The sequence below is a fragment of the Gekko japonicus genome, unplaced genomic scaffold (genome assembly GCF_001447785.1).
Source record: "Gekko japonicus isolate JY-2015 unplaced genomic scaffold, Gekko_japonicus_V1.1 scaffold876, whole genome shotgun sequence".
NCBI classification, from domain to species: Eukaryota; Metazoa; Chordata; class Lepidosauria; order Squamata; family Gekkonidae; genus Gekko; species Gekko japonicus.
In genome coordinates this window covers 379162-391094 of record NW_015176475.1, presented here as the reverse complement: position 1 = coordinate 391094, position 11933 = coordinate 379162, and the positions used below count along the sequence as shown (strand labels likewise).

Here is an 11933-nt window from a genome sequence, read left to right as displayed (position 1 = left end):
AGGTCATCAGGAGGCTTGGATGACAGCCTAACCAGGGCCCTTTTTAGCTCAATGTCTCTGACATGTCTCCATTGCCATGAACAAGAACAGGAATGAACAGAACAAAGGGCTGCTCCTCGCCAGAGGCAGAGCTGAGTCAGCTGGGCTGAGGCAAGGAGTGGAGAGCACGTGGTGAGTTGCTGATAGAAGGTAGGGGATTTTTCTTTCTCCCTTTGCCCTCCTAGCTGCTGTGTGGGAGCTGTGAGAGAGTTGGGTTCTTTGTGAGTGGTTCTGCTTAAGTCTATTTGGGGCTGCTTGTGCTTTGGGGGTTGTTGGAGGCTGAGTGAGTTGCTGTGGAGTGCTGTTGATTGCAAGCCCCACCCCCTATTGTGCTGGGCTCTGCTGTGCTGGGCAGGAAGGGGCCTTTTGAAACAAAGGGCTGCTCCTCGCCAGAGGCACAAGCCAAAGGGCGAGAACCAAAGGGCTCTTACCCTGTGGGTCTTAGCTTGTGGGTCTTGCTTGGAGGCCTTGTAATAACCTGAGTAGAGGGCTGCTACTGAGTTCTGGAGAGAGAACTGCTGGCAAGGTAGCCATTTGGTCAGTCTCAAAGTTTTCAGGGTACATCACCACAACAAGAGTTTACATCCGAGTTTGAGGAAAGTTCCTGAGACTGTAGAAGATAGCATTGCTCCTTGGAAGATGGATAACGAAGGATCTATTCCAGTGACCTGCCTGGGTTGCACCATGATCATTTTTCTGTCATGCCATGAAATGTGTTATCTATGCTGCAAGTGCAAGCTTATAAGAATGCTTGAGAAGAAGGTGGGAGAACTCGAGGCACAAATCTGTACACTGAGGATCATCAGGGAGGCAGAAAGGTTTTTAGACGTGAAAGAAGAGGGGCTCCTGAGAGAACGGCAAGAGCTAGCAAATCCTAAGCAAGAGGAAGGAAGTAACAAGGAACAGGTGGGTGAGTGGAAGAATGTGACCTTGAGGAGTAAGATAATCAGGAAACACTCACAGCCAGCGGAGCTGCAAAATCGATATCAGCCGCTTCTGATGATGAAAGATCACAATAGCAGACTCCGAGATCAAAAGGATGTGACTGACACACAAGCACATAGGCAGAAAAGGAACCAAGCTATCCCATGGAAGAAGAGACGAGTAGTGGTGGTTGGTGACTCCCTACTGAGAGGGACGGAAGAAGTTGTATGCAGACCGGACAAGGAATCTTGGGAGGTTTGTTGACTTCCTGGAGCGTGTACCCGAGATGTGACTGAGAGAATTCCAAGACTGGTCAAGACCTCTGATTGCTACCCGCCACTGCTGATCCATGTGGGAACAAATTATATGGCCCGAAGAAACCTTGAATGGATCTCCAAAGACTACGAAGCTCTGGGCAAGAAGGTAAAAGATCTGGGGACACAGGTGGTGTTCTCCTCCATTTTACCTGTTGAGGGCCATGGAGCTGGAAGGGAGAACAGGATACTGGAGGTGAATGGCTGGCTATGTAGATGGTGCAGTCGAGAGGGATTCGGCTTCCGGGACCATGGTATGTATCTCTGACATGAAGGACTGTTGGCGACGGATGGGGTGCACCTTACAAAGAATGGGAAGAATGTTTTTGCTGAAAGACTTGTGAACCTGATCAGGAGGGCTTTAAACTCAAGACATTGGGGGTGGGAAGAAAAAGCCTGATGTCGTGCAGCATCCTCAACACTAAATTCAAGAAGGGGAGTGACCAGAGAATAAATGAATGGGAGAGTAAATTCAGCCATTTTCAGGTAAATTCGAAAGGACCTATGGTAGGAAAGGATGTCTGTAATCTGCAATGTCTTTATACTAATGCACAGAGTATGGGAAATAAACAGGAGGAACTTGAACTTCAAATATTGGAAAGTAAGTGTGGAGAGAATTTTTCATATAAGGTTCTCTCCTGTTTAAGTTTGGCTCTCCTAAATGGATCTGTGTATACCAGACTCTTGCTTCCTGTCCCATGAGTCTTTGCAGTGGCCTGCTTGGCCTGTTTTCTCTGCCCTGGGAACACAGAGACAGGTTTTCTTTTTCTCAGAGGATCTGTCCCTTTGAGTATTTACCTTATAAGGGTAGGGGTAATTTAGTAGTCAATAGGTTTGGGAATGCAATAGCCAAATGGTCAAAAGCCCCTCTATTAGCTTGAGTTAGTGTGAACCGGGCCCTAGCCTTTCACACCCCCTTTCACATAACAGACACCAGGCCTGAGGTCTGTTGTTATCTCATCTCTGGGAACACGGAGAAGCATCCTGAAGCTGTCAATTGCAAATGTAATAAGTCAAGTTGTAAAGTGCTTGGGAACATCTTTAGGAAAACAATGTTGTTCCCCAGTGCCTTGACTTCAAGAGAACAGCTATTACATATCAAACCAATGACTGAAGTAAAGATTCATGTAATTCACTGAGGTGTCAATTTTTGGGAAATGCTTTGATGTATCTGTACAAATTGGGGCCCCTCACAAGCCATCTTTGTCCACTCGGTGGAACATTGAGAGACGAGCGCTCTCTGTGTTGCTCTGACTGGAACCAGGGGCCCCTGTTCTCTGTGTGTCTCTTACTTTGTTTCTGTGTGCTATCTGTGGTATGTGTATGCTTGCTATAAGAAATAGAGTATTGTTTTGTTAAGACTGGACTTCAGCCTTGCACTAGGCAGGCTGAGCCCAACATTTTGTTACATTTTATCACTAACCTTTTAATAAAGAGAGCTTGCTTGCTATAGTTGACTGTGTGAGTGTGTCCAGGTGCTGTTTTCCAGCAGCACTGTTTCCCCATTTCATCACCACATAGCCCTTCATAAAGGGGCCGACACCAAAAGCTTCCAAACCCTTTGGGGGGACCAGGGGGGGGGGTGTCCCCAATTCTCACGACAGTTTGTATGATCTGATAGGTATCACTGAGACTTGGTGGGATGAGTCTCATATATGGAGCACAGCGATCGAAGGATATACCTTGTGCAAACGGAACAGAATGACCTGGAGGAAGACATAGAGGGGATGCTTATCAAATTTGCAGATGACACGAAGCTGGGTGGGATTGCTAATTCTAAAGAAGACAGAGTCAGGATTCAAAATGATCTAGATAGGCTGGAACAGTGGGCTGAAACAAATAAAATGAATTTCAATAGTGAGGAGTGCAAAGTCCTACACTTAGGTACAAAAAAATCAAAGGTACAGATATAGAATGGGAGGTACTTGGCTTGAGAGCAGCACATGTGAAAGGGATCTGGGTGTTCTGGTTGATCACAAGCTAAACATGAGCCTGCAGTGCGATGTGGCTGTGAAGAAAGCTAATGCAATCTTAGGATGCATTAACAGAAGTATTGTGTCCAGATAACGGGAGGTGGTAGTTCCGCTCTATTCTGCTATGGTCAGGCCTCACCTGGAGCACTGTGTCCAGTTTTGGGCACCACATTTTAGGAAGGATGTTGACAAGCTTGAGTGCATCCAGAAGAGGGCAACCAGAATGCTGAGAGACTTAAATGATCAGGAGCTTGGAGCATCTTCCCTATGAGGACAAGCTAAAGTATTTGAGACCTATTAATGAATGGAGAATGGTGACTAAAAAGATATTATTGCAGCGTTATAACATTATGAATCAGATAGAAAAAGTAGATAGAAGCCTTCCCCCTCCCTCTTCTAATTCTAGAACTCAGAATCTCCCAATGAAGTTGCCACTGTGGTAGGCTGTGAAATCTGTGGAGGAATCGGCAGCGTGACCTTTCAAAGACACTGCTTGAGATAGAAAAGTGGACCTAGAAGGGCCTTGGTTTGAACCAGCAGTACAATTCAGATATCATTCATAGGGAGACCCAAATCTCATCTCAGACACCAGTACAACGCCATGGTAAATGATCTGAGGTTAATGCTGCCTGTTTTTACAGCTCTTCTTCTGCCTCTGGCTAGGAAACAACTCCTTTGTTATTCTCCAGGGGAGAATATTTAAATATATTGCCTATCTTTCCCACCACCTTTCCCTTGATACATGATTAGCATCAGCATCTGTAGCTAAATGCTTGCCAGCTTTGATACCTCTATCCACTTGATAGAACTAATGAAACTTCTCACATTGACAGCCATTCGATGGAAATGCTCACCATTTAAAAGTCATGTTCACAGATCAGACATTTTAACAAACTGGATTTGTGTGTGTGTCTGTGTTTGTGAGCAGAAGTTATAAAAGCAGAAGGGAAGAACTAGAGCCATTTATAAATGGTCTGGAATAGCTGCTGAGTTTTAATCCAAAGGTCCATGACCTTATTTGTCCCTAATGAGAAAACACTGCCCAGTGCAAGAGGACAAGAAAAAAATTCAGGTTGATTTCCCACAAGAGCTGCTCCTCCCTTTTGCCCCGATGGTACATGTCAATTTAAAACAAGCCACTGCACGGCCGCATTTTGCCCCACAGCTTTGTGCGATTTCCCCCATGGTACCATCGGGCCAAAGAGAAGAGTGAGTGCAGAGCAGCCCTTGTGGGAAATCACCCTTAGTATTTCAGAAGAACCACTGCCGAAATACTTTCATTGCTGCATAGTAACCCCTATTCAATGTACTACATTCTGAGTATACTGGATGAGGAGCTGGGAATCAGTCCTCCTTTCATCCTAGTTTTTACATAGAGGCCATACATGTCCACACTGTAGACTCTATTTACAGGATCTATACCCTGGTTAAAAAATGCAGGGACAAACCCCATGAAGCCTACCTTAACATAGGTTGTATGCATGTAGGCTCTTTGGAGAGATTTGGATGAACATCTAGTAGTCAAGGAGCACAACCAATTGAGTTCATGTTGGGCTGCCTTGCTGTTATCTCACACAAAATGAGTATACTCAACACCTTCTGGCTGCACACAGGAGGATAGTTAATAGTGGTCAAGCTATCCTATGAGAAGCTATTCACTGTTCCTGGCCTTTGCTTTGAGGAACCCAGGGTCATGTGAGACACAGCTTGTAAACCACTGAGACAGGGTATTGCCTTACAGCATAGCAGCTTCCAGTATCTTATAACTGCTGTTTTAAACTATATCATTGTCCTTATCTTCTTCCTATTATTATTTTTGCTCTTTATTTTGTTTGTAAACTATTCCAAGAATGCTTTGGGTTTGTTATAGGGATGCCAGCCTTCAGGTGGGACCTGGGTATCATCTTCAAACTACAGAGATCAGTTCTCCTGGAGAAAATGGCTGCTTTGGAGGGGATACACTCATTGTATTTCACTGAGGTCCCTGTCCTCCCAAGTTCCATCCCTAAATCTCCAGGTGCTTCCCAACTTGGATCTGGCAATAGTAGCCCACATCTCCTGCCCATGGCCTGGGAGACGTGACAACCCTAGTTTGTTGGCAGGATATTAGAGAAGAGAAACAAACAGTGATAATATCAGACGTTTTTCCAGAATGATGGTGGGCTGAGTTTCCTAAATAATAGACTGTGGGTGGGTGGGGAACTTATAGTCCACAGAAACTTTGGGAGGAGTTTCATAAGTGAATGAAGTAAGTGTGACACTGGGAGTTCAGTGAATGGAGTTCTCAGTTTCTCCTCCTCCTCCTCCTAAAATCAAGACACACAGAGGCCCAATCCTGATGAGGGGGGCAATAGAAAGGGGGATTAGCTTCCCCCCTGCACCATTTTTCCAACCTGAAATGGGGTTGGGGAGTTGGTTTTTGCCCCATTAGGGTCTCAACAGTTTGAGGGTGGAAGGCTGTGCCCTAATTTTCTCTGTACTCCTAAGATTCCATTGTGGTGATAGGCTGTGATTGCATAACTGCACTAAACTAAGGAGCTGCTGTATGCTACCTGAGAGAACACCTCTCTCTCGCAACTTTACAGACTAGGAGGTGAAATGAGAAGAGACTTTTACATCTTGCTCTGCCTAGGGTTGCCTGCTCTGAGTTGGGAAATACCTGGAGATTTGGGGGGTGAAGCCTGGGGAGGAGAGGGTTTGGGGAGGGATCTCAGCAGGGTATAATGCCATAGTATTCAACCTCCAAAGGGCCATTTCCTCCAGGGGGATGGATCTTGGTCACCTGGAGATCAACTGTAATAGCAAGAGATCTCCAGGTGCATCCTGGAGGTTGGCAACCCTAGCCCTCCCACATGTTCCCTAACTCACATGTATCTGAGCTCTGACTCCCTCCGCACCAGGACTTCACGGATCCTCTCGATTTTGAAGAGCTCCCCTTCAATATCATCAAGGGTAGTTGTGGAGTCTGCCATGGACACTATTTCATCCTCTGAAAGCAACAGGAAAGAACTGTTAGATAAACGGATGGGAGAAAGAAATTAACATCAGACAGATATGTACTATAGTGTCTTGAGTCAATAGATCTCAGGCGTTGGTCAAAAACTGCTTCAGGGATTCTACTGAAGTTATTTCAAATTTGTCCCAGCATAGCCAAGACAAAGATTCTGAAGGTTTCTGCTGCCAAGCCAGTTATAGCCTCTCCAGCTTCATATCATGTCCCTCAAGTGGATCCAAGACTAAGCTGTCGATAGTCAACAGCAAATGAGAAGAAGCATGTGATAGAGAATGTTGCAAAATGAATGAGCCATTCTGTGGCATAGTCCTTGTGGATGGGGAGTTCAAAGAATGGCAGGAGCTCCTCAGTTTTCCCCTCCAAACTCCCGTGGATAAGACATAAACCTCCCACTGCGGTTCCTCTTGTTATCTCTTTATGTCTCTTTTGCTACACATCTTCATTTGTCAAGAGAGTGGCAGTAATTCTAGACCTTACTACTCTCTTACTTGGCTGCTTCTTTCTGGGTACAATTCAAAGTGCTGGATCTTATTGTCCAAGCCCTTTAAGACAACTTAGAGCCATGGTTCTTGAAAGACCACCTCCTTGATGTCCAGCCCACAAGTTAAAATCTTCTTCTCAGGCTGTGCTATCTCTGTTTCCCCACCGGCAGAGGTGATGTCAATGGAAACCAGGAACAGGGCTTTTCCCCTCCCCTTCAAGACTCACTCAGCACCTATCTTACTGTCTTTCAGCCAAAACATTGCTGTTCACCCAAGCTTTTACTACTTCTCTTAGCTGACATATTTTTTATTATCTTGGCCTATATCTTTCACCATGTTATATTTTATGTCTTGTTTACGGGCTCTCAAGGTTGGTTGAAGTGGTTACTTTTATTTGGCACCTGCTTTAATATACTTAGATGGTTTTACTGTGTTGTAGAACTGGACTAGATATTCAAACAGCCCTGGGGCAAGACGACCCAGTGGCCTTGGTGAGACTAGCAGTGCCACAGAGTTTGCTAAGCTGGGAGCCTGGTTGTGGCAATGACAACAATGGGTGCAAGCTTGTCTTGCTCCTGTCTACTAGTGGCTCTCTAGGTAGGATTGCCAGGTCCTACCTGGCAGCCACGGGGGTGGGGGTGGGTGCTCCCGGGTCCTTTCCAGGATCTTCTGCCATGCACGCAAAATGCACACAATGTTATGACATCACCCAGAACTGACATCATCGTGTCACGGATGCAGGGGTGACACGCTAGTTTTGGTCAAAACTATATGAGGTTTTTTGCCTTCAAAACCATAGAATTTGCCCAAAAACTAGAGCATAACCCCCCAACATCAGCGATCCAATGACATCAGTTCCAGGTTATGTCATCTCATCAGGGACATTGCATGGTGATGTCCCTGTTTGGGTGTGGGGTTTCCCCCACCGGCCAGCTGGCTGGCAGCGGATTAAAGCCCCACTGGGACCTGGGGGCTGGGAACCCTACCTCCAGGACAGTTGAAAATTAAAGGGCCATTCTGACCTTGCTGCTATGGGGCTAGTTACTGTTTAATTTGTTGTTATTCTTTTATTGCTTTAGGTTTTTTAGCCCTTTTGAGAAGTTATCCGGAGGATCAGCATAGAATGTTCTAAATAAACAGATCGATGCATATGTGCTATTTACATATTATTTCATTTATTAGCTCATCCCCTGCCACGAATTTTGTTAGTCTTTAAAATGCTACTAGACTCTAGCTCTCTTCTACTGCTATAGACAGAATTTTGTTAGTCTTTAAAATGCTACTAGACTCTAGCTCTCTTCTACTGCTATAGACAGACTAACATAGCTAGCCATCTTGATGCTTCTTCCCATCACACACTGTAAAGTGGAAGGAGTGCTCATACAGCAAAAAGACTGCTGACTGGTCTTCCTTTTTTGCTTCCTCCTCCTGTGCCTTCTATAGCAGATTGAAAGAGCCCAGGCTGCAAAAGCCTGGCTAGAGTCATGGCTGGCATGTCTGGCCTGCCATTTTCTCATAGCAGCAATGTCTTAGTGCAAGGGGTGGCTTCTCACCTCCAACAAAGAACAAAAATTGAAATAAAGACTTCAAAAATAACAAAAAGGCTCATAAAGGAGTCATTAGTCATAGAATGAGCAGTTATGAGACCCTGATGTTTCAGGAATTACTAGGGTTGCCAACAAAATTGGGGGGGGGGTTGTCCTGTCCATTTAATAGAGGCTTAATGTTATTTACATCCATGTCATGAAGAGCTTCACCTGCCCATTTCCACACATGGAGCCTCTGTTAAAGGGACAGGGCATTTTCTCCAGGCTGTTAGCAACCCTAGGCAATATCCAGTAGGTGTTCATGACCTTCATGTAACCACATGGAAGTAATTATAATACTAGCTGATGGGAGAAATTGCATTTCTCCTTTTTTCAAAATATTGCTTATGAAGTACTGGGAAAACATGGTATCCCACAGCAGAACTGCTACTTTGAGGGGAAAAGATGTCACAATTCCCAGCAACCAATGAGTAACTGATCAGTATTTCTTGTGTAAATGCACATGGCCTGGAAACACCATGAGAGCCTCATAGGAGAGGCACCATTTAATGAACTTAAATGCTATCCCTTGCAGAGTTACACCCTTCTAAGCCCATCAACTTCAATGGACGAGGAAGAGTTTAACTCTGTTTAGGATTGCATTATAAGTTATTGTTTGGGGAAAGCTATTTGATCTCAGGCGCTACACAAAGACTTCTTAATACTCCTAGCCAAGCAATGCAGACCAGACCTTATTTTCCCCCTCCTCTCTCCTCCATGCTACTTGAAAGGTGTCTAATTTTTAAGATGAATTTGAAACCCAGGATATTTTCCACTCACTAGTTCTTATGACAATTTTAGTCCAACAATATCACATGCTTTCTGTGCTTGCCTCTGTCATGTGCCAGTTAACTATCTGCTGTAATAATATCTTGCAATAATGGGTAGAATAAACCAACACCTAGCTGGGTATTGCACTGTCATCATCATTTCCTTTTCCACAAAGGAAAACCCAGGAGAGCGAACAATTATAATAGCCCAATATTCAGCCCTGTGTGGGTCTGTTCTTGATTGCTTGTTGAGAGGGGAAGAGCAATCAGATTACCTGTCTGTGTGTTCTCCACTAACTGGAACCAGCCCTGTGGGGATATCACTTGTTCAAACAGAGGGACCAGCTAACCACCACATCCTCTTTCTACAGACTACTCAGGCCAGCCATGCATCCCCAGCTAATTTTGCATGTACCAGCACAGCCAAGCAACCAGATCAATGCTACATTACTGGAGCCAAATGACCTTCCAACAGTGACTCAGATTGGAGAAAACAGCAGGTCTTTGAGCTAAATGCTGCTTTGATCAGTGCCTGGGAACTGAGTGCCACTAATGAAGAGAAAAACATCCTCTACATGGCTTGGGGCAAACGCAGTTATGGGACGGGGCCTTAGCACCACAGTCAAGGATGCAGCATCATATTCTGGGTGGCTTAGTTGATGGTAGTCAGAGCTGGCTTAGAATCCTGGGGGGCCCGGAGCAAAGTGCAGGATGGGGGCCTCAGAATCACTGCCACCCTCACTGCTGCCCCCCACTGGGGACAAGCAAGGAGTGGCCCCTGCCCAGTGCAAGGTGGGCAGGAGAGACTGCTGCCACCAGAAGTCAGCTGCCCAAGTCCCAGAAAGGGCAGGTTCAAGTGGTGGCAGGAGCCTGCTCTTCTTGTTCTTTTCCTTTGAGGGGGTGGCACTGTAAGCAGTCGGAGCCCACCCCACCCCAAGCACAGGGCCCTGGGCATCTGTTCCTGTTGCCCTTTGGTTAAGACTGCTCCTGATGGCAAGCAATAACTAAGTGGCTGATTCTGGTCCCAAATTTTGGGCTGGGCCATGTGAGAGGCCAAGAAGACTTTTAGGCCCTACTGAAACCAATGCAAATTAAAAGCACCCAACCAGATGTGCTTCATACATGCAGAAAACAAACCTAGTAGAAAAAAGCATCCATGCTACCAGTGAAATGTCGTCATTCTTTTTATAGCTAAAGCAGTAATTTCTAGAGGGTGATTTTGTGGCAACATTTCTAGCAGCTGTTGTCAAATCACATGACAACTTTTGCAGTAGCAGCCTTTAAACTCTTCTGTGTTTTCCTGTGGAACAAGATTTATTGTAGGACAAGGATTTTCTGTTTATGACTCCAGTTGCAAAAACAGTGATGACAGTAAGTAGATGGGTTTTTTATGATGACCTACAAGCAGAATGCTACTCGTGTTCAGAAAAATGGAGTCTCATAACACCCTAAAAAGTGCCATTTTTCTGCCTCCAACCTCTCTCTATTATGATCTTGACAATGTATTGATGTTGCAAGCTAAACAAAGTTTTAAAACATTTTTGTAAAATTTGCAAAGGAGAGGATGCATGGAGGAATAGAGCCCCAGCAACTCGATCCCCTACTGCTGCTTTAACCACTCACCCACACTGTACTCAGGGTCTGAACAATGGCACTGCACTTTCAAGGCACAGTTACCACTCTAAAGCAGCGGGGGTGGAGGCAAATGAAAGGGGAGGCATCGTTCACCAGGTCTTTGTGGCCATTCAGGAAGTTTTCCATCTGTTCCATGGCATCTATTGCCAGAGCTCCTTTGTGGCTTACTTGGTTATGTCCATTCACAAAAACAGGAACCAGAACGGATAGTGTTTAGTTGATCAAAGGAGGAGTAAAATTTTAGCAGGGGCACACAGGAGGTACTTTCATAACTGTACTTTCAGTAAATTAACAAAGCCAGTTAGGGGAACACCAATTAACCCCCAGTGTCCCCAGCTTTACCCCAGGGAGGATAGGGAACATTCAAACATGTGATTTACCTCCAAGGAAATCCACAGGATTTCTCATTTCCATGTCCCTAAAATCCATATACAGATGCTACTAGGGCATTCCTCAAGATGCTAGCGTTGCCCGTTCAGCGCGCCCAGCAGGCTGCAAGAATCCATGCCAGAAGCTTTTTTGTGAATGAGCAGGGACTGGCTCTGTTTTGGTTTTTTTTTTTTCCCTACTCCTGAGTTCAGCTTGCGTCTCCTCCCTGTGCCGTTACTACGGAAGACAGCTCTGCTCCCAAACATGTTATCACCCTGCAGCTCTGAGCCTCACTGGGGGGAGGGAGGGGGGGAGGAACGGAGGACAAGGACTTAGTTGGTCACTCTTGTTCCCTAGATGTTGCAGATAGCTCACCTTTGCCTGGATCTGATGCTTTCCACTTGGTTGTCTCCAGGGATCCATAGTGAGTGGGTGCGTTGCTTTCCTTTTCCATCTTCGCCCCTTGGCTGGGTTTTAAATCTGCCGTTTCGTCTTCTTTTTAATCGTCCGAATTCCCTAGATTGGGGGTGGGGGCACTTCTACGGAACCCACGTTGCAGGGCAGCCAGCGCCCATCCTTTGAAAGAAGAATTACTACACCAAGAAGCGGAGGGAAGCCAAGCCTGGTACCCGCCTGGTACCAGTAGTTGACACCCGCCGCTTCCACACCGAGATGCTTTTGCACAGCTGCCAAGAGATGAAATAGAATCAGAGGCTGCAGGCGGCGGAGAGGGGTCTATTCGGACACGGAGGGACGCCCTCTAGTGGAAATCGCCGGTCCTTGTTATCCTTTCGAGACCTTGAAACGCCAAAGCTTGGTCTTCAGCCA

At 45.8% G+C, this 11933-nt stretch overlaps 1 protein-coding gene across 1 annotated transcript in view; it reads right to left on the bottom strand.

Moving 5' to 3' along the window:
• Positions 1 to 11559, bottom strand: part of LOC107123851 (uncharacterized protein C16orf45 homolog) — a 45760-nt gene extending 34201 nt beyond the window's left edge. Inside the window, exons 1-2 of the mRNA XM_015427194.1 lie at positions 11481 to 11559; positions 6119 to 6239 (exon numbers count right to left, since the gene is read on the bottom strand). Coding sequence (XP_015282680.1) covers positions 6119 to 6239; positions 11481 to 11559 — 200 coding nt within the window. The remainder of the gene's footprint in view (positions 1 to 6118; positions 6240 to 11480) is intronic.
• Positions 11560 to 11933: the final 374 nt, after the last annotated feature.